The sequence below is a fragment of the Barbus barbus genome, assembly GCF_936440315.1.
Source record: "Barbus barbus genome assembly, chromosome: 25".
Taxonomy (NCBI): Eukaryota; Metazoa; Chordata; class Actinopteri; order Cypriniformes; family Cyprinidae; genus Barbus; species Barbus barbus.
In genome coordinates this window covers 29,801,818-29,820,816 of record NC_136753.1, presented here as the reverse complement: position 1 = coordinate 29,820,816, position 18,999 = coordinate 29,801,818, and the positions used below count along the sequence as shown (strand labels likewise).

Genomic DNA, 18,999 nt, shown 5'->3' with positions numbered 1-18,999 from the left:
AATGATTTCTGCTTTGCGCCGGCCTGATAGATTCACATCCTGACATGCATCAGAAGTGAGAGGAAGGCGGCTGTCGGCTTTGATTATGTCCACAGCCTTTAAAAGCATGCAGCATACAACCTGAAGGAGACACCGTGTCATGCACGCTACTTTGTTGTCTGGTCTACGGTCAGGAGTGGATGTCAGGAACAGATCGATGCTGTTGTGTTTGTAGACGTGTGTGATGTATGTTGATGTCAGAGAGAGTCCTGGTTGGGCTTCACTGTCAAAAGTGTGCTTTATTTCTACCTCCAACTGCAACAAGAGGTCGCCTCTCCATCATATTGGTTCTCACATCACACAGACTGTCAAATATTACCCTGGACTGCATTTCCCAGCATTCATTGCACACAAGTACACACTGAGAACCATCTCACAATCACACACCCTTTATAGACCATTGACTTCTTTTCACAGATTGCCTTGTATTGTTCTGCGTTTAATACTCTCCAAGTGTTAGCTGCCTTACCGAGCCATTCTGTGTTTGCTAAGTTTAATTAGTTTTGTTTATAGTCTGGTTTCCTGTTTCCCGCCCTTGTATCGTGGATTTACCCTTGTCTCACCGTTTCGGACTCGTTTGGATTATTGCTCTGGTTATCGGACTACTCCTCTTCTCAAAATATATATATTTTGCCATAAGCAAAAAACTAATTATATTTCTGCAAATCTACTAAAGCTGAAATCAGAGACCCTAGTAAAGGAGAGTTTAGAGGCTTCTAGCTCAATAAAGCCATGCAACGCTGCAACGCAGATGATTGCTCTGCTTCAGCCTATTGTTCCAAACTCCCTATAAACCCAGTGTTGATATCATAAAATAGTTGTGTGAACTACTCGCCTATTGTTGAATTTCTGACTTGAGGCAAGTTCTACACGCAGTGAGAGACAGATAAACCCTTTCTATTGCAGTAAATCTGACTGAATTCAGATGATTTATAGCTATGTTTACAGCTGCAGGCTGTGGTTTAGGTTCTATTCCTGGTAGATTCAACCAAAATCTGCTGAAAATGTGCTTCCCTTCAGTTCATCCAAGATTAGGATGAGTTTGTTTCTTCATCAGGTTTGTAGAAATGTGTCTCTGCATCAGTGTCTCAGCAATGGATGCTCTGCAGTGAATGGGTGCCGTCAGAATGAGAGTCTGATAAAAACATCACAATAATCCACACCACTCCAGTCCATCAGTTAACATCTGGAGAACACAAAAGCTGAAACAAATCCATCGTTAAGATGTTTTTAGCTAAAATCTGAATCCATAATCCATAATAATGCTCCAGAGGCAAACTCCTGATAAGAATATTATAATTTATTCTTATAGTGTAGGAACCCAGCAATGACTTAATTATAAGCTCTTCTGTTACGCCACAGAAACGCTGTCAAAGCTCAACACAAGCCAGCGGATGCCGTTAACCCAGTATCTACCCATTATCTTGTTCCCATCACTAACTTTCAGTGAATCTGATAAAAGCTCAAGACTTGTCAGTGACCTTCATCTTCCTCATCAAAGCAATCTCTGCTGTCCGTGTGATAGTTGCTCTGACACTAAATCAGCAGCCGCTGCAGAGACAAACCACTGGAGGATTTAATGAAAGACAGAGATATGAAGAAGAAAGATAAGAATGCACCAGAAAATTGAATGTGTGTGTGTGTGTGTGTGTGTGTGTGTGTGAGTGTGTGTGTGTGAGTGTGTGTGTGAGTGAGTTTGGGCTCAGATTTCAGCAGAAGAAGCACATTAGCTCAATACTGCTGCTGTCTGCGCCGCTCTAATGCAGTTCAGAACAAGCTCTGATCGATACGCAGCTGTCTGCACATGACATATTCTATTCATCTAGTTACAAAGCAAGAAAACGTGCTTCTGTTAGACAATTATGGTGTGGATTATTGTCTTTTCATTGAGATCCTGCATGAAAACGAATATATGGCATATATTGATTCCCATATATGTTACTTATAAGGTGATAGATATAATTTCCACATACATACATTCTGTGGATAGATGAAGATTATAACATATCTAAAATCCCTATAGTATTTATGTACATATGTTATTAATATCTATATGATCATTTTTATAATTTATGTAGCAAATATACATCAATTTTTTTAACTTATATAACTTATATATTTTAACTTATATATAAAACAATATATATATATATATATATATATATATATATATATATATATACAAAAAATATATATGTTTATGTTTTCGTAATACTTTATAAAAAACTAAACGTTTATCTTTTGTTTTTACTTATATAATATCAACATGTATTGGCGACTTATAGGATGGATCACATACATGTACATGACATATGTGTCCAAGAATGTATTGCACATAAATATACAGACATATTTGTATAGTCTGTGCATGCTAATATATGAAATTGTTCCAATCTAATAGGTTTCATATTTGTTTTTACTACATTTAATACATTTCATATATGGAAATTTAATTGGGGCATGCACCCTGAACTTTAACACTTTAACTAAAGGTTTCTCGTCTCTAGTGATGATTGATTAATAAGGATTTAAGGATGAAAATAGCTTTATTTTAAAATGTGTCACATTGCATTTATAAACAGCATTCTAAATTCCTGAAATCTGAAATCTGTTTGTATTAATATTAAAATGTGACATTTTTAGAGCAGTTTCTGCTTTATTTCCATTAAAAACCTTGAAAGAGGGTTTTATGCTCTTCCAGCCTCTGGCTTTCTAGTCTTGATTTCCATGCCAAAGCCACAGGGCTCTTTAGCAGGCAGGCATTTAAGAACACACACACACACACACACACACACAGACACAGACACAGACACAGACACAGACACAGACACAGACACAGACACAGACACAGACACAGACACACACACACACACACACACACACACACACACACACACACACAGACACAGACACAGACACACACACACACACAGTCTCACACACACACACACACACACACACACACACACACACACACACACAGACACACACACACACACAGACACAGACACACACACACACACACACACACACACACACACACACACACACACACAGACACAGACACAGACACACACACACACACACACACAGACACAGACTCAGACACAGACACACAGTCTCACACACACACACACACACACACACACAGACACACACACACACACAGACACAGACACACACACACACACACACACACAGACACAGACTCAGACATAGACATAGACACACACACACACACACACACACACACAGACTCAGACACACAGTCTCACACACACACACACACACACACACACACACACACACACAGACACACACACACACACACAGTCTCACACACACACACACACACACACACACACAGACGCACACAGTCTCTCACACACACACACACACACACACACACACACACACACACACACACACGTTGGTTTTTGTGGTTTATGGGGACTCTCCATAGGCGTAATGGTTGTTATACTGAACAAACTGTGTGTGCTATTGCCCTACACCAACCCTACACCTAAACTTAGCCCTCACAGGAGACTTTGTGCATTTTTAGATTTCAAACGGAAACGGAAATTTGTTTGTTCATGCAATGCTGATTATCTTATTTTACTAATAGAAAATTTATTGTCACAGCAAATTAATGTCGTTGAGGTAATTTAAAGGGGTCCTATCATGCTTTTTCACTTTTTGAATTGTAGTCAGTGTGTATAGTGTATGTTTGGGCATAAAACGATCTACAAAGTTACAAATCTTAAAGTCCACTCCAAAGGGAGATATTTCGTTTTTTTTAAATCCCTTTTCAAGAACTACAACGAACGGCTCGTTTGGACTACAAAGTTGTTTTCCTGTATTTGTGACATCACAAATTTTAAATCCCGCCTACAGAAATTCGGCTGGTTGGCGGGTGGAGAGAACACTTGGTTGAGCGCTGCACGTTTCAAAATCGAAACCCAGTGCGGGTGTTTTTATATCACTGTATTTCTGATGGAAACCAACTGTTTTCAGAAAATTTTGGATGTCATTTTTATTTCATCTTGCATGTAATGTCTGATAAAGCAGCGTTTGTGAGCGGAGCTGTGCTTTGTGTACAGCGTTACGGAAGAAACCTCGATCTCTGCCGCTCCAACAGCACCTCCTGCTGGCAGAGAATTCATTTGCATATATATATTTCCACAAATAGAGTTAGTCTGTGGGAGTATGGTATAAATAAATTAAACTGTATAACAGTTTCAGTGCAATTCATGTTATAATATTAGAATTAAAGAACAATAAATATAATACATATTACCGGTGCACTTATCTGTACATAGTCAATGCAGTTATTTTAAGCTGTTGTTGACATCCCATCTAAAACATGATTTAGCCAAAAAAACAACAACAATAACATTACCACTTTAATATGTCTAGCAATATCCGTGCGTGCAAAGGTTCTGCCTGATCCTCTTGTTTAATATTCTCTGGGTCTGAATTGATATGGCAATATTGAGGAACTTACTGCTCTGGCAAGGGGCGGGGCAAAACTGAAACACCGTCTAAGCTGTTCGCCAATCACAACGCACTGGGACAGCTAACCAATCACAACGCACTGGGACAGCTAACCAATCACAACGCACTGGGACAGCTAACCAATCACAACGCATTTCGTTTTTCGGAAAGCGGGCATTCATCAAACCTGTAACTAATCGAGTCGTTTGTGTCAGGCTGAGGAGAGAGGTATTGTAATAATGTAAATTATGTATTTAAATTTTCACCAAGCATGACAGCATGTTCTAGTACACCCCCAAAACAAAATCAAGACTTTGTAAAAGAGCATAATAGGACCCCTTTAATTTTTTAATGTTTTCTGAATGGAAAGAAGAATGTGTAAAAGTCACCACTTTATCAATATTATGTTACAAATGACAAACAGTGAATTGTTATAGAAATCTTAATGAATAACTAATATTGTCTTTGTTTGTAAAATACCTTACAAGACTAAGCTATCCAGAAAACAGATATAACTGTAAACATACTCTAGTCCTCAAAACTAGACCTCAAGAACTCTGGAAATCAACAAATAATTAGTGATCTAAAAAGATAACTAACAATAATGACAAAACAACAAGAAAGTTTAAATGAAGTCAGCAAACAGCAAAACAATATTATAACAGTAACCACGTCATTTATTCATGCTGGGAACTCACAAAGCCTTATATTTCAACAATATGACATTCTTTGTTCAGACAACTGTGTTTGACTAGTTTTGGGGTCATTTTGTTGGTCTGACAAGGATTTTTATGTAGTTTCATTAAAATAGCATTTTTTTGTATTTGAGACTCAAAAGGTTTCGTAAACTGGAGAATATGCAGCTGTATTTTTTCAGAGTTCAGATCTAGAGAAGATAATCCTTTAAAAGGGAGGAGAAGATAATTCATATGCGTCAAAGCTTGTGGGTTCAATCAAAGTTCATCTGTCACCTGATGTCAGCGTAAAATCTGAATGCTGAAAAAGCAGATGAGAAGCACTAATGTCCTCCCACTCACTCATGCAAACACCAGCGCTGTGTTTCTGCGTCTAATGAAGAGGTCTGGGGTTTGCTGCTGGAGTTCAGGTGCATCTGCTTCGCTCTGATCCCGTGTGTATTTCAGCTCCCAGCGCGGCCGGTTATCCTGATGTCTGTGTGTGTGTGTGTGTGTGTGTTCAGCGTCACGCTTCACGTCCCTGCAGAACACATTCAGATCACATCCTCATCTCAGATCTGCCCACCGTTCCCTTCAACTGCTCATTTTTCTGCCTTTCACTTCGGTTCAGTCTGTGCGGCTTCGTTGGGTTTGCTCGAGTCTCTTCAGGGAATCTGTCTGTCTGTCTGTCTATCGCTCTATTCAGCTAACAAAAATATGTTCTAAGAATATTCTGCTAATAGGGATGTAATGATTCACTCAACTCACGATTCGTTTCACGATTTTTTTTTTTTTTTTTTTTTTTACAAAATGAGACAATTTATAAGACAAATTATAAATTAAATGTGTCCTTTTATTATTGCTTGGACAAAATGCAGCACGTTTCTTTGTGAAACTGAAATATAACCCTATAATAATATACTAATATAGCACTTGCATATTTATGCTCTTTTGTTGGTTTTGATTGCTTCTATTGTAAGTTACTTTGGATAAAAGCCTCTTCTAAATAACAAAATGTAAATATAATGTAAATGTAAATAACAAAACTAAATAGAAATTTTAAAACAAGCTCAAAATAACACAAAATAAGGCTTTGTCTGTGCTCTTTCCATTTAAAACCACTGCATTTTAATCATGATCCAAACACAGATGCTGCATGCATGCAACATGAGCAGTTTTTAATGTAAATTAGAGACTGTATAATTTCTAAATTTGAAGCAAAAACAGAATGGCCTGACTTCAGTTTTGTGAAACTACTGTATACATAAAAAAATATCTGCATGAAACCGAAACAGCAGACGAGCTGAAGGAGACGCAGATTCAGTCTCTGCCAGCAGGTGGCGCTTTAAGCGTTTCCTTGGTTTCCGCTGTTAACTTATAACATATTAACTAAATATTTCTAACATAATTGTGTTAGCTGGGAGATCATTTTGAACGGATGTTCTGTTAACATCTATCTGTTAACATCAGGTAACAGGGAATATTCTCACAACGTTCGCTAATGTTTTTTAAAAGTTAAATAAATGTTAAGACAAAACATTGTTAAAGTAGTGTTTATAGAGCGTTCTTTTGATTTTATTAATATTTGATATACAGTCTCATCGTGTTGAGAAAAATACATTCTGAGATCAACATTGATCTGAATGTCCTTATGATGTTGTCCTTGATGAACATTCCAAGAAACGTTTTTGTAACATTTAAATAACGTTCTAATCACAAGAAGAATTGTGCATTCTTAGAAAAGTCAAAAATAATTGTTCAAGTAACGTTACATTTTTGTGAAAATGTTTTTAGAATGTTGTCAGAAACATATTTTATATGTAATAATAATAAATGTTCAAATAATGTTTTTTTTTTTTAAATTTAGTTAGAAAATAAAGTTAGTAGAATGTTGTAAGCAATGTTTTTGTGGTAATCACGACAAGATAACTGGACATTTTAATGTTTTAGAAACACTTCAGAACAATGTTCCTAACAGTGTGTGCTAGAGATCAAATAAAGATGGAAGAGGAGCTGTTTCTTGAAGAAGAACTTTTACCTGAGTCTCTATAGAGACTATATATATCATTATAAACATATATATGATGATATGCCATTATAAACATGACCATATCCAGGCACAGAAGTGAATAACATGCATGTGTATGTGCGGTGTGAACCGCAGCAGTGGTGTGAGGAACGGATGGATGTTTGGATGAAGCTGAAGCAGAGGGAAATGCTAATGTCAGAGCTCTGCTGGACTGATGTTATTAGAGCGTATCCCACAATCCCTCACGTGTTACTCTGGGCAGTCGTCATATTATTAAAACAGATGCACACATATGGGGACGTGTTGATTATCTCAGCGCCGCAGACTCTCTCTCATCACAACACAGATTTCAGCCATAAACACTGTGTGCTCTTGTTTAATGACGCTCGTTGTGATTCCTGCAAGCACAGACTGATATAAAGCAGTGTGACGCAACTATTTTAAGACGCGTCAAAGGTTCAGTGTTCTGCCATCACAAACACACACTGCGTCTGACTGCTTATAATGTGTGTGTAGAGACTCTTCAGGTGTGTGTCTGCTCTGGAGACGTTGATGCTCTTCTGAGGAAAAGCTCATGGGAACAGCAGAGAGGGGCTAATCACTGACTGAAGAGCTTCATGTTTTTCACCTCTAATTGCTTTCATGTTCAATTATAACAGGCAGTTCTGCTGTATGTTACATATTATTTCATGGTAAGTGTGTTTTAATGCATTGCCTTGTCTTTTGTATGCTGGTCTTGCTGTAAAACCAATTGCCCTTAGAGGACATAAATAAAGAATATTCAAACTGCAGTGATTGTTTTCAAACAGGTAGCCCCGCCCCCAAACTCACATCACTGGTTGAGTGGAATGTCTCAGCCAATGATGTGAGTCAGGGGCGGGGCTACCTGTACCAATGAATATTTATAGTGACTCTAAAAGTTAAACTAAAATCTGAACATATAATTGTGTATGTGTTTGTGTCTTACAGGGGAAGCCGTATGTTTTTGACAAAGTTTTTCCCACGAATTGCACACAGGAGCAGGTGTACAACACCTGTGCCAAACAGATTGTCAAAGGTGAGTGTGTAGATAGGTATATATAATATAAATAACTGTCTATAACTGATATAAATAACTGTCAAAATATTATATAGCACACATTATTTCTTATAAATAAAGATGATTGTATTTATCTGAATATCAACATTTGTCAGATTTTTTTGTGTTGTTTGTTAATGAGGTAAACATTAATAAAAGTGAAGTGAAATTATAAAGTCAGACCGCTGGAGTTATTGTTTTTTTATATTTAATACTTTTTGATTTTAATACTAAATTTAATACAAAATAATGAGATATTTCCATGAATTATATGTACATTTCAAACATATTCACTTTCATTAATACTGAGTAAAATCATTAAATTTGCATTCATAGTGCTGTTATTATGACATGTCGTCAATTAATATATGAGCAATTAAATAAATATTCAAATTCCTGTAGCCTATATAAGTCATATAATAATTTTACCTTTCAGATGAATCTCATTTATTGGGATTCTGCTTTGTCTGTCTTCAATTATTCAGTTATTCAACTAAATTATAAATACATTACAATATTTTAAATAGAATAGTTGTTTTAGAATTTTTCATTAATAACCCCATAATAATTATATCAGAAGACATTTATACATTCTGTAAAAGGCTTCTTTTAATATTTGACATTTTGTGCTATAGCAACTAAATCAGCAAATGTTTCTATTTTATTTCCTGTAACACATTGATGATGTATCGTCGTCCTGCGCAGGCTACACTTATATCTGAAGATGTTACATTGTTTCTGAGGGCTGTTGGGGATGCAATGAAACCTCTAGCCCTTTTCCATGTTGATTTAGTGTTTCTCTCTCCACAGATGTTCTGGGAGGTTATAACGGCACCATCTTTGCGTACGGACAGACATCATCTGGTAAAACCTACACTATGGAGGTAACACAGTTCTCTACACTGCTCTTGGCTCATTATTAAAGAACAGTTCGCTCAGAAATGAAGATATATTCACCCTCATGTTGCTCCAAAACTCTAAAACTTTCTTTATTCTCTGCAACACAAAAGAAGACATTTAGTTCACAATAAAGTACAATAAAACACGATTAAAGTGTACTGACTGCTTTCTCTCTCTCTCAGGGAAAACTGCACGATCCTGACGGAAGGGGAATCATCCCGAGGATCGCTGAAGACATTTTTAACCACATTTACACCATGGACGAAAACCTCGAGTTCCACATTAAGGTGATAATAACAGCACAATATCAAGACGTTAATACTTACAGATCATTCTGTTTTCGAGTGAAGGAATGAAATGTTCTCAGATATTTCCATCTCATTAGCTGTTCTTGTTTCTCTCTCAAGGTTTCCTATTTTGAAATCTACATGGATAAAATCCGTGACCTACTTGACGGTGAGTTCAGTGAGTTTTGTCTCGAGTCGACCTATATACAGGCCTGTGTGTGATTCACATACTCCAGAGAATCATTTTAAAGCATTTCCCCCCTCAATATAATGTAAACGGGCTTTACTGTATTTAAAATACATTGATATCATTTATTTTTGTGGGTATTATTTATTTAAACTGGATATAAAAAGAGCATTTAATTGACTTATAAACAACTGCTCTTTTACAATTTAATTGCATTTTTATTTACTTTTACTGATCAAGAATGCATTAAATCGATCAAAAGTGCCAGTAAAGACATTTATAATGTTGCAAAAGATTCTATTTCAAATAAATGATGCTCTTTTGAACTTTCTATTCATCTGTGAATCCTGAAAAATAAAATGTATCACGGTTTCTACAAAAATATTGTGCAGCACAACTGTGTTCAACATTGATAATAATCAGAAATGTTTGTTGAGCAGTAAATCAGTATATTATTATGATTTCTGAAGATCATGTGACACTGAAGACTGGAGTAATGATGCTGAAAATACAGATTTGATCACAGAAATAAATTACACTTTAACACATATTCACATAGAAAACAGCTATTTTTAATCGTAATAATATTTCACAATTTTTACAGCATTTTTGATCAAATAAATGCAGCCTTGGTGAGCAGAAGAGACTTCTTTCAGAAACATTACCGATCCCAAACTTTTGAATGATAGTGTAGCTACTTAAAATAACCCCTGCTGAGAAACAAGCTTAAGTTTGGTAAGGTTTGATGCTCTCAGCCGGTTTAGGATCAACTAGTTAAGACCTGCGACCACCTCAGACTGCTTTATTTTCAGCATTTGAGCATTAAATAAGAGTGTTTGTGTTCACATCTATGAATACATACACATGTGTCCATCTGTGTCATTTTGCTGCCTTCTGATTGGATGGATTGGACACTCATCTGTATTCAGCTGCGATCGCTGAGTCTCTGAGCAATCTGGGAAAATACCTGTAGACAGAGAGAGAGAAAGAGAGAGAGAGAGAGAGAGAGAGGAGTAATGAAAGCAGAAGAGAACAGACAGATAGAGATCGGCAGGCACTGAGGAGATGAGATGACGTCAGTCTCGCTCTATCTATATTTGATTAAAAGGAAACTGACGTTCACATGCGCTTTCATATCTGCCGAGACTCATATGAAGTTTATCACTAGTGTGTGTGTGTGTGTGTGTGTTAGATTACATTCAGTGTGTGTCTCAAAGGGTCGTTACATCATTGAAGTGATATAATAAACTACGAGGACTGTCTGATGTGATCACATCAGATGATCACATGTGCATGTGCTTATTAAAGGGATAATTCAGGCAAAAATGAAGATTCTGTCATCATTTACTCGTCCTCGTGTCGCTCCAAACCCGTTTGACCTTCTTTCTTCTGTGGAGCCCAAAATAAAGTGTTTAGCAGAAAGTTTATGCTAAACTGAAAGAAGCAGGGTTATTATAGTTAACTAAAACTAAAACCATAAAAAAATCATTACTTGAAATAAATAAAAAATAACTAAATAAAATGAAATCAATTATAAAAAACTTAAATGTATTAAAATAACTTAAAAAAAATACAAATTGAAATAAACACTTGCAATAAATAAATGTTACCTGAAATAAAATATAACAGGTAAAATATTAAATATAGTAATATCTAAATATATTTGATTTAAAAATTTAATTTAGGTTAATGTGATAAATAAAACAAAATAATAATAATAATAATAATAAAATAAAAAGTGTATAGACATGTAAACAAATAATAATAATAAATGACAAAACAACTAAATTACTACAACTTTAAAATAAAAACAGAAAACGTAAAAATAATTCAAACTAATAAGAAGAACTATAATATTATCTAATCACTAAATAATAGAAACCTGTTTTACACCATGGCATAAAAAAGATTAAAAAAGGTAATTACAACATTTTATCTCACAATTAAGACTTTTTTCTTACACTTCGCAGAACTGCAAGATACATTTGGAGGGGAAAAAATTAAGTAAAAAGTTATGAGATCAAAAGTTGCAATTACCTTTTGTATCTTATTTATTCCATGGTGGAAACAGGCTTCCATAAACACCTTAAAAGCAGTATAAAAATATCAGAACAGTAGTTCATACAACTACAAATATGGTTTATGTGAAAAACAGAGTGAAATGCATCAGACACATAAGAACCTGAAACACGCAAGACTGCTTTTATGATTTGCATGGTGTTTTTTGAGCTTACAGTACAAATCATTTTTGCGTTCCACAAAGAATTAAAGTTATACGGCTTTGAAACTATTGAATTAGAATGGAGGGGGGGGGGGGGGGGTGAACAAACCCTTTAAGCCTCTTTTCTTTGTTCTTTCTGCTTTTGCAGTGCATGTCCAATTCTGTCTTTTGTTCTTTGACCCTCATCCGCCTCTCTTTCTCTCTCTTTCTCTCAGTGAGTAAGACAAACCTGTCCGTGCATGAAGACAAGAACCGAGTTCCCTATGTGAAGGTGAGCTGAATCACACTCAGAGATCAGCAGCAATCAAACCTTTCTCAAATAAATGAGTCACTTTCAGAACTCAAAACTTCCTCCTGTCCAAATACAGCCTTAACTGAAAAAAAACTTCAAAAAATAAGATCAATATTATCATTCCTCTTTATATATGATATAATATATGGTAGATATATAGATAGTTGATATTTTGAATCATACCACATTTCATGCCATGTATGATATATTGTATTATATCAAATCATATCATATATTATATCATATAGTATCATAATAATGTATACATCATCATATGGCATCATATACTGTATCATATATTTTATCATATCACATCATATATCTTATTATCTCATATCATATATTGCATCATATACTATCATAATATTGTGTGTTGTATATCATATGTAGGCGCCATGCTTGAGGCATCATATTAATCATATCATATATAAAATCATATAGTATCATAATCTTGTATCATATCCCATATCATATATGGTATCATCATATTGTATCATATACCTCATATCATATCAAATCATATTACATATACATATGTGATCGAGTACAGTAACATGATATTTCATCACATATCTTATATGATTTGATATATGATAATATACAGCCTATGCTTAGGTGAGGGTGCAGTTGTTCTCCTCTATTGATATGATAATATACCATATGATGCTATTTAAGCCTGTAATATGAAGCAGTGACGCACATGATGGGAATCATTTCAGAATGGACGTGTTGACTGATAACAGATTTGTTTTATGAATTCATCTTGTGTCAGTTTAGCTGTGATTACTGATGAGAGATTGACAGTGAAAGAACCATGAGATCTCAGAGAGCACCTGCTATATTCTGTGTGTGTGTGTGTGTGTGTGTGTGTGTGTGTGTGTGCTGTACAGGGCTGTACTGAACGTTTCGTCTCCAGTCCTGAAGAAGTGATGGATGTTATTGATGAAGGCAAAGCCAACCGCCATGTCGCTGTTACAAGTGAGTTTCTCTAACCCACACTAATAGAAAAGCACAGAAGCATTGCTATAACTCAAACAGCAGGTTATGGGTTTGAATCCCAGCGAATGCATAAACTGATCACATGCACACCTTCAATGCAATGCAAGTCACTTCAGATAAAAGCGTCTGCCAAATGCATGAATGCAATATAAAGTTAGGAATCAAATGATCTGACTGCTGTGCTGTCGTGTGTCAGATATGAATGAGCACAGCTCCAGGAGCCACAGCATATTCCTCATCAACATCAAGCAGGAGCACGTGGAGACCGAGCAGAAGCTCTGCGGGAAACTTTACCTGGTGGATCTGGCCGGGAGCGAGAAGGTGCTTTAAGACTCTGACATCCTTCAGCTTCACGAGTGTGTCCACCTGTAGGAAAGAACAATCACTAATGAGATCTCATTCATGGCTCAAACATGTCAATAACTGTGTTTTCATGCTCGTATTTATATAAATTCACATTGTGTACAGTATGCATACTGCACAAACAGTACAGGTAGTATGCTAGTGCAATATTCTGAAATTAGCTACATTTTACACTGGAATTTACACAGTGTGTGTGAACATCAGCAAAACCATGAATCTGTGTGTGTTGGTCAGGTGAGTAAGACAGGTGCAGAAGGAGCCGTCCTGGATGAAGCCAAGAACATCAACAAGTCTCTGTCTGCACTCGGGAACGTCATATCAGCTCTGGCTGAAGGAACCGTGAGTCACAGCTGCATGTAACTACTACAAACATAACATGCATGAAATTATTGCTTAACCCATTTAATAACCACTGTTGGGAAGGATACTTTGGGAATGTAATAGGTTACTAGATACCCAATTTAAAATGTAATAAGTAGTGTAACTCTTTCAATTACTTTATGAAAGTAATGTAACTGGTTACATTTGATTACTTTTCTACATTTCTGTTAATCATTTTGAAACATGTAAAGCACGCCGGGTTAACCTTACAGTAGTTCTCAACACTGATTACTGCCAGACTTTCAAAATCCTTCATCACTTCAATTAAGATTATAATCATTTAACTTAAAGCACAGCCACCACAAAATCAGACTTAAGCACCTCTGTTTACTTTGAGATCATTCTGAGGTTAAATATAGATTTAAAACATTTTTTAAAAATCAAATCTATGCAAATCTACGACAGGAAACACTGGCATCTAACAATGCCTTGGAAAAACAGTTAAAAAATAAATCATATACATAAACCTAAAATAGGAAATAAAACAGTTATCGAATAAGCGTGTGTCCTGAACTCATGTATGTCTCATATTTTAGAGCAGTCAGTGCAATTTATGAAAGAAATCAATCAAATCTGTATGTGTGAAAAAAAAAATTCAGATGTAACCCCCTGATAAGTAATTGTAATTTAATTACACATTTTTTTCTCATTACAGTTATATTTATTTTGGGTTACACTTTATTTTAAGGTGTCCTTGTTACAGTGTAATTATACATTTAAGTACGGAGTCATATTAATTAACTACACGTATACTATATGGTTAGGGTTAGAATTAGGGTTTGGTTTAGGGTTACTTGCATGTAATTATGCATAATTAATTGTTATTATAATAGTAAGAACATGTAATGTGTAACAAGGACACCTTAAAATAAAGTGTTACCTTATTTTACAATTACTTAATTTAGTTACATGCAACTAGTTTCTCTCCAACACTGTTAATAACTCTGTGCTGTGTGTGAGCAGAAGACGCACGTGCCGTATCGAGACAGTAAGATGACGCGGATCCTGCAGGACTCTCTGGGAGGAAACTGCAGAACCACCATGTTCATCTGCTGCTCTCCTTCAGCCTTCAACGACGCCGAGACCAAATCCACCCTGATGTTCGGACAACGGTAACACACAGACACACACACACACACACACACACACAGACACAGACACACACAGACAGACACACACGCACACAGACACAGACACACACAGACAGACACAGACACACACAGACAGACACACACGCACACAGACGCACACACGCACACACAGACACACAGACACACACGCACACACACACACACACACACACACGCAGACACACACGCACACACAGACACGCACACACAGACACGCACACACAGACACACACACAGACACGCACACACAGACACGCACACACAGACACGCACACAGGCACACAGACACGCACACAGACGCACACACGCACACACAGACACACAGACACACACACACAGACACACACACGCAGACATGCACACACACACAGACACGCACACACAGACACACACACAGACACGCACACACAGACACGCACAAAGACACGCACACACAGACACACAGACACAGACACACAGACACGCACACAGACACGCACACAGACACGCACACACACACACACACACACACGCGCACACACGCGCACACACGCTCACACACACATACACACACACACACAGACACACACAGACACACACACGCAGACATGCACACACACACAGACACGCACACACAGACACATACACAGACATGCACACGCACACAGACACAGTGTTGCCAATTTAGCAATTTTGTTGCTAAATTTATTACCTTTTCAGACTTCTCTAGCAACTTTTTCTCACAAAAGCACCTAGAAACAAATTTAGCTATTTTTAAAATTTGACAATTTTTTAGCAACTTTTGATAAATGATTCAAACAATAAAAAGGCACACATTTTCCATCTAAATTACACAAAAAGAGAAAACCGAAGAGCAGTACACACATCACTTGAATCAAATTAGCTGCTATTTGCAATTATTCAACTTAATAATAATAAATTAAATTAATTGCTCATTTATGATGCACCTTGTTAGTAGCTTGTACCTGCGGTTGTTGATCAGTCTGTGCATAAGAAAAATATGTAGAAAAATGGAAAAGGCATTAGTAATTTTCCAGAACATTATCCATTATCCGTTGTAACCCTGTAACCCAAAAACACAAAATACAATGCGTAATTAAAAATGCAGGTAAAAAACTTCCCCTGAAAAATAGTAGGCAACACTGACACACACACACACACACACACATCCATCACTCACACACACACACACACACACACACACACACACACACACATCCATCACTCACACACACACTCTCTGTGTCTCAGAGCAAAGACCATCAAGAACACGGCGTCTGTGAACCTGGAGCTGACGGCAGAGCAGTGGAAGAGGAAATATGAGAAAGAGAAGGAGAAGAACAAGAACCTGAAAGAGAACATCCAGAGACTGGAGGCAGAGCTTAACCACTGGCGTAACAGTGAGGAAATATGCATTATTTCTCTCTTTCTGACACAAAAAACACTCAAAGGTTTCTTCAGAAGTTCAGTCACTACATGAGTGTTTTGGACATGCTCCATGATAATACCATGATTTATCAAACATATGTGACTCTGGACCACAAAACCAGTCATAAGGGTCAGTTTTTTGAAATTGAGATTTATACATCATCTGAAGCTGAATAAATAATCTTTCCATTGATGTATGGTTTGTTATGATAGGACAATATTTGTCTGAGATACAACTATTAGAAAATCTGGAATCTGAGGGAGCAAAAAAATCTAAATATTGAGAAAATCTCCTTTAAAGTTGTTCAAATGAAGTTCTTAGCAATGCATATTACTAATCAAAAATGAAGTTTGGATATATTTACGGTAGGAAACTTACAAAATATCTTCATGGAACATGATCTTTATTTAATATCCTAATGATTTTTGTCATAAAAGAGAAATGTATAATTTTGATCCATACAATGTATTGTTGGCTATTGCTACAGATATACCTGTGTTACTCATGACTGCTTTTGTGCTGCAGGGTCACATTTATTATGGGAATACCATGGTTTTTCAGAAATGCAACATGAGAAAATAATCATTTGAAATAAATTATAATAATTCTTATTTAATTATTTATTTGATAATTGTGATATATTTGATATATTTTTTAATACTGTTATATAAATATTGGCATGACTGAATATATAACATGATTACTGAAGATTATTGAAGTACGTTTTACAAGAAAATACTACGTTAATCTTTCTACTTCAAAACTTCACGTTTAGTTCAATGTGTTACTTTCCATTTCTTTGTAATTATTTGTGAAATTTACTAGCAATTTCCAAGTGAAAATTTAATCCGACACCATTTTTTTTGTCAGTGTTTAGGAGTACTGCCAAAATATTGTATGTTTACTTTTTATCATTTTAAATAAGATTTACTCATGGTACATTTACCATGGTAATACCATTGGAAGTACCTTGGAGTACCATGTAAATACCATAGTACCATTGCTTTGGATAAAAGGATCTGCAAAATGAATAAATGCCCATGTAAAATGGTATATTTAAAGTATCATAGTATGCACCATGGTACCACCATAGTAATGTTTTGTAAGGGCGTCTACCATGGAAATACCATGTTTTTAGACCACTTACCAAAAAAATACCATGGTACTACCACATTAGAAGTAATTGATGCAAGAGTTGTTAAAGTAAAACTAGTAAAACCAAGGTAATTCAATAAAATGAGAAAGATTACACCGTTTAAAGGAAATCCCAGAATAAAGTCTTCTGATTTTACTATAGTAAATGTGGTAAATGAGTGTGTGATTGTGCTGCAGGCGAGTCTGTCACGCCGCTGGATCTCATGGCTGTGATTCCTGTCGAATCTGAGGTCAGTGAAGACGCAGCTTTAGACAATCAGAGCAGCGGTGTGTGTGAGCGAATCCCAGAGGAACACAAGCTCAAATATGAGGAAGAGATACGCAAACTCTACAAACAGCTCGACGACAAGGTATGAGCGCCCACACACACACACTCACACACACGCACACGCATACACACACAGAAAGATAGGAGTAAACAATGCATGGAAAAATGGACTTTCTGATTGATTGTTTTCTCTCTGACAGGACGATGAGATTAATCTACAGTGTCAGCTGGTGGAAAAACTGAAGGAGCAAATGCTGGATCAAGAAGAGGTAAAACACTTGCTGAAATCATATTTGCATACTACCACAACTATATATGGCAAAAATAATATGAGTAGTATGGTAGTGTAAAATTCCCTGCATGAAGATAAAACTGCATAGTGGATGATCTGAGTTTTGTTGTGTAAAGTAGGCCAGGGAAACTGCATGCTCAGTGTGTGTGTGTTTAGCTGCTAGCGTCGTCGCGTGGAGACGGTGAGCGTGTGCAGTGCGAGTTGAGTCGTCTTCAAGCGAACAGCGACAGCGCGAAGGCCGAGGTGAAGGAGGTTCTGCAGGCGCTGGAGGAGCTCGCTCTGAACTACGACCAGAAGAGTCAGGAGGCCGAGGACACGAGGATCCACAACAGACGCCTCATCGAGGAGCTGTCGCATAAAACCGTACGCAAACTAGCCCTTCATTAGCAAAAAATACCTTAATACAGCACATGCTGTTTGGCTTGAGGAGCCACATGTTCTGCTTTGATCTCATGAGCTTTTTCTTCATAATAACCTACATATTCCACAGAGCTGAATATTCTCTTGTCTTTTACTCATTCATTCCTGCCTGTTTCTCAAAGTTAAGCTACCATTCAAAACTCTTAAATTAATGCAATGAGTAATGATGCTGAAAATACAGCTTTGATCACAGAAATAAATTACAGTTTAACACATATTCACATAGAAAGTAGTTATTTTATTTTTTTCACAATTTTTACTGTAGTTACTGTATTTTTTTATCAAATAATTGCAACCTTGGTGAGCAGAAGAGACTTAAAAACGTACTTATTCCAAGAATAAGCGGTATAAAATGTTGTTT

General features: G+C 36.5%; 1 protein-coding gene across 1 annotated transcript in view; it reads left to right on the top strand.

Moving 5' to 3' along the window:
- Positions 1-18,999, top strand: part of LOC306845299 (kinesin heavy chain-like) — a gene marked incomplete at both ends in the record, with an annotated part of 38,429 nt that overhangs the window by 3,259 nt on the left and 16,171 nt on the right. The window contains 13 exons of the mRNA XM_079377996.1: positions 8,206-8,293; positions 9,125-9,198; positions 9,397-9,501; positions 9,622-9,670; positions 12,125-12,180; positions 13,092-13,179; positions 13,397-13,521; positions 13,798-13,902; positions 14,908-15,056; positions 16,326-16,474; positions 17,836-18,008; positions 18,127-18,195; positions 18,375-18,581. Coding sequence (XP_079234122.1) covers positions 8,206-8,293; positions 9,125-9,198; positions 9,397-9,501; positions 9,622-9,670; positions 12,125-12,180; positions 13,092-13,179; positions 13,397-13,521; positions 13,798-13,902; positions 14,908-15,056; positions 16,326-16,474; positions 17,836-18,008; positions 18,127-18,195; positions 18,375-18,581 — 1,437 coding nt within the window. The remainder of the gene's footprint in view (positions 1-8,205; positions 8,294-9,124; positions 9,199-9,396; positions 9,502-9,621; positions 9,671-12,124; positions 12,181-13,091; positions 13,180-13,396; positions 13,522-13,797; positions 13,903-14,907; positions 15,057-16,325; positions 16,475-17,835; positions 18,009-18,126; positions 18,196-18,374; positions 18,582-18,999) is intronic.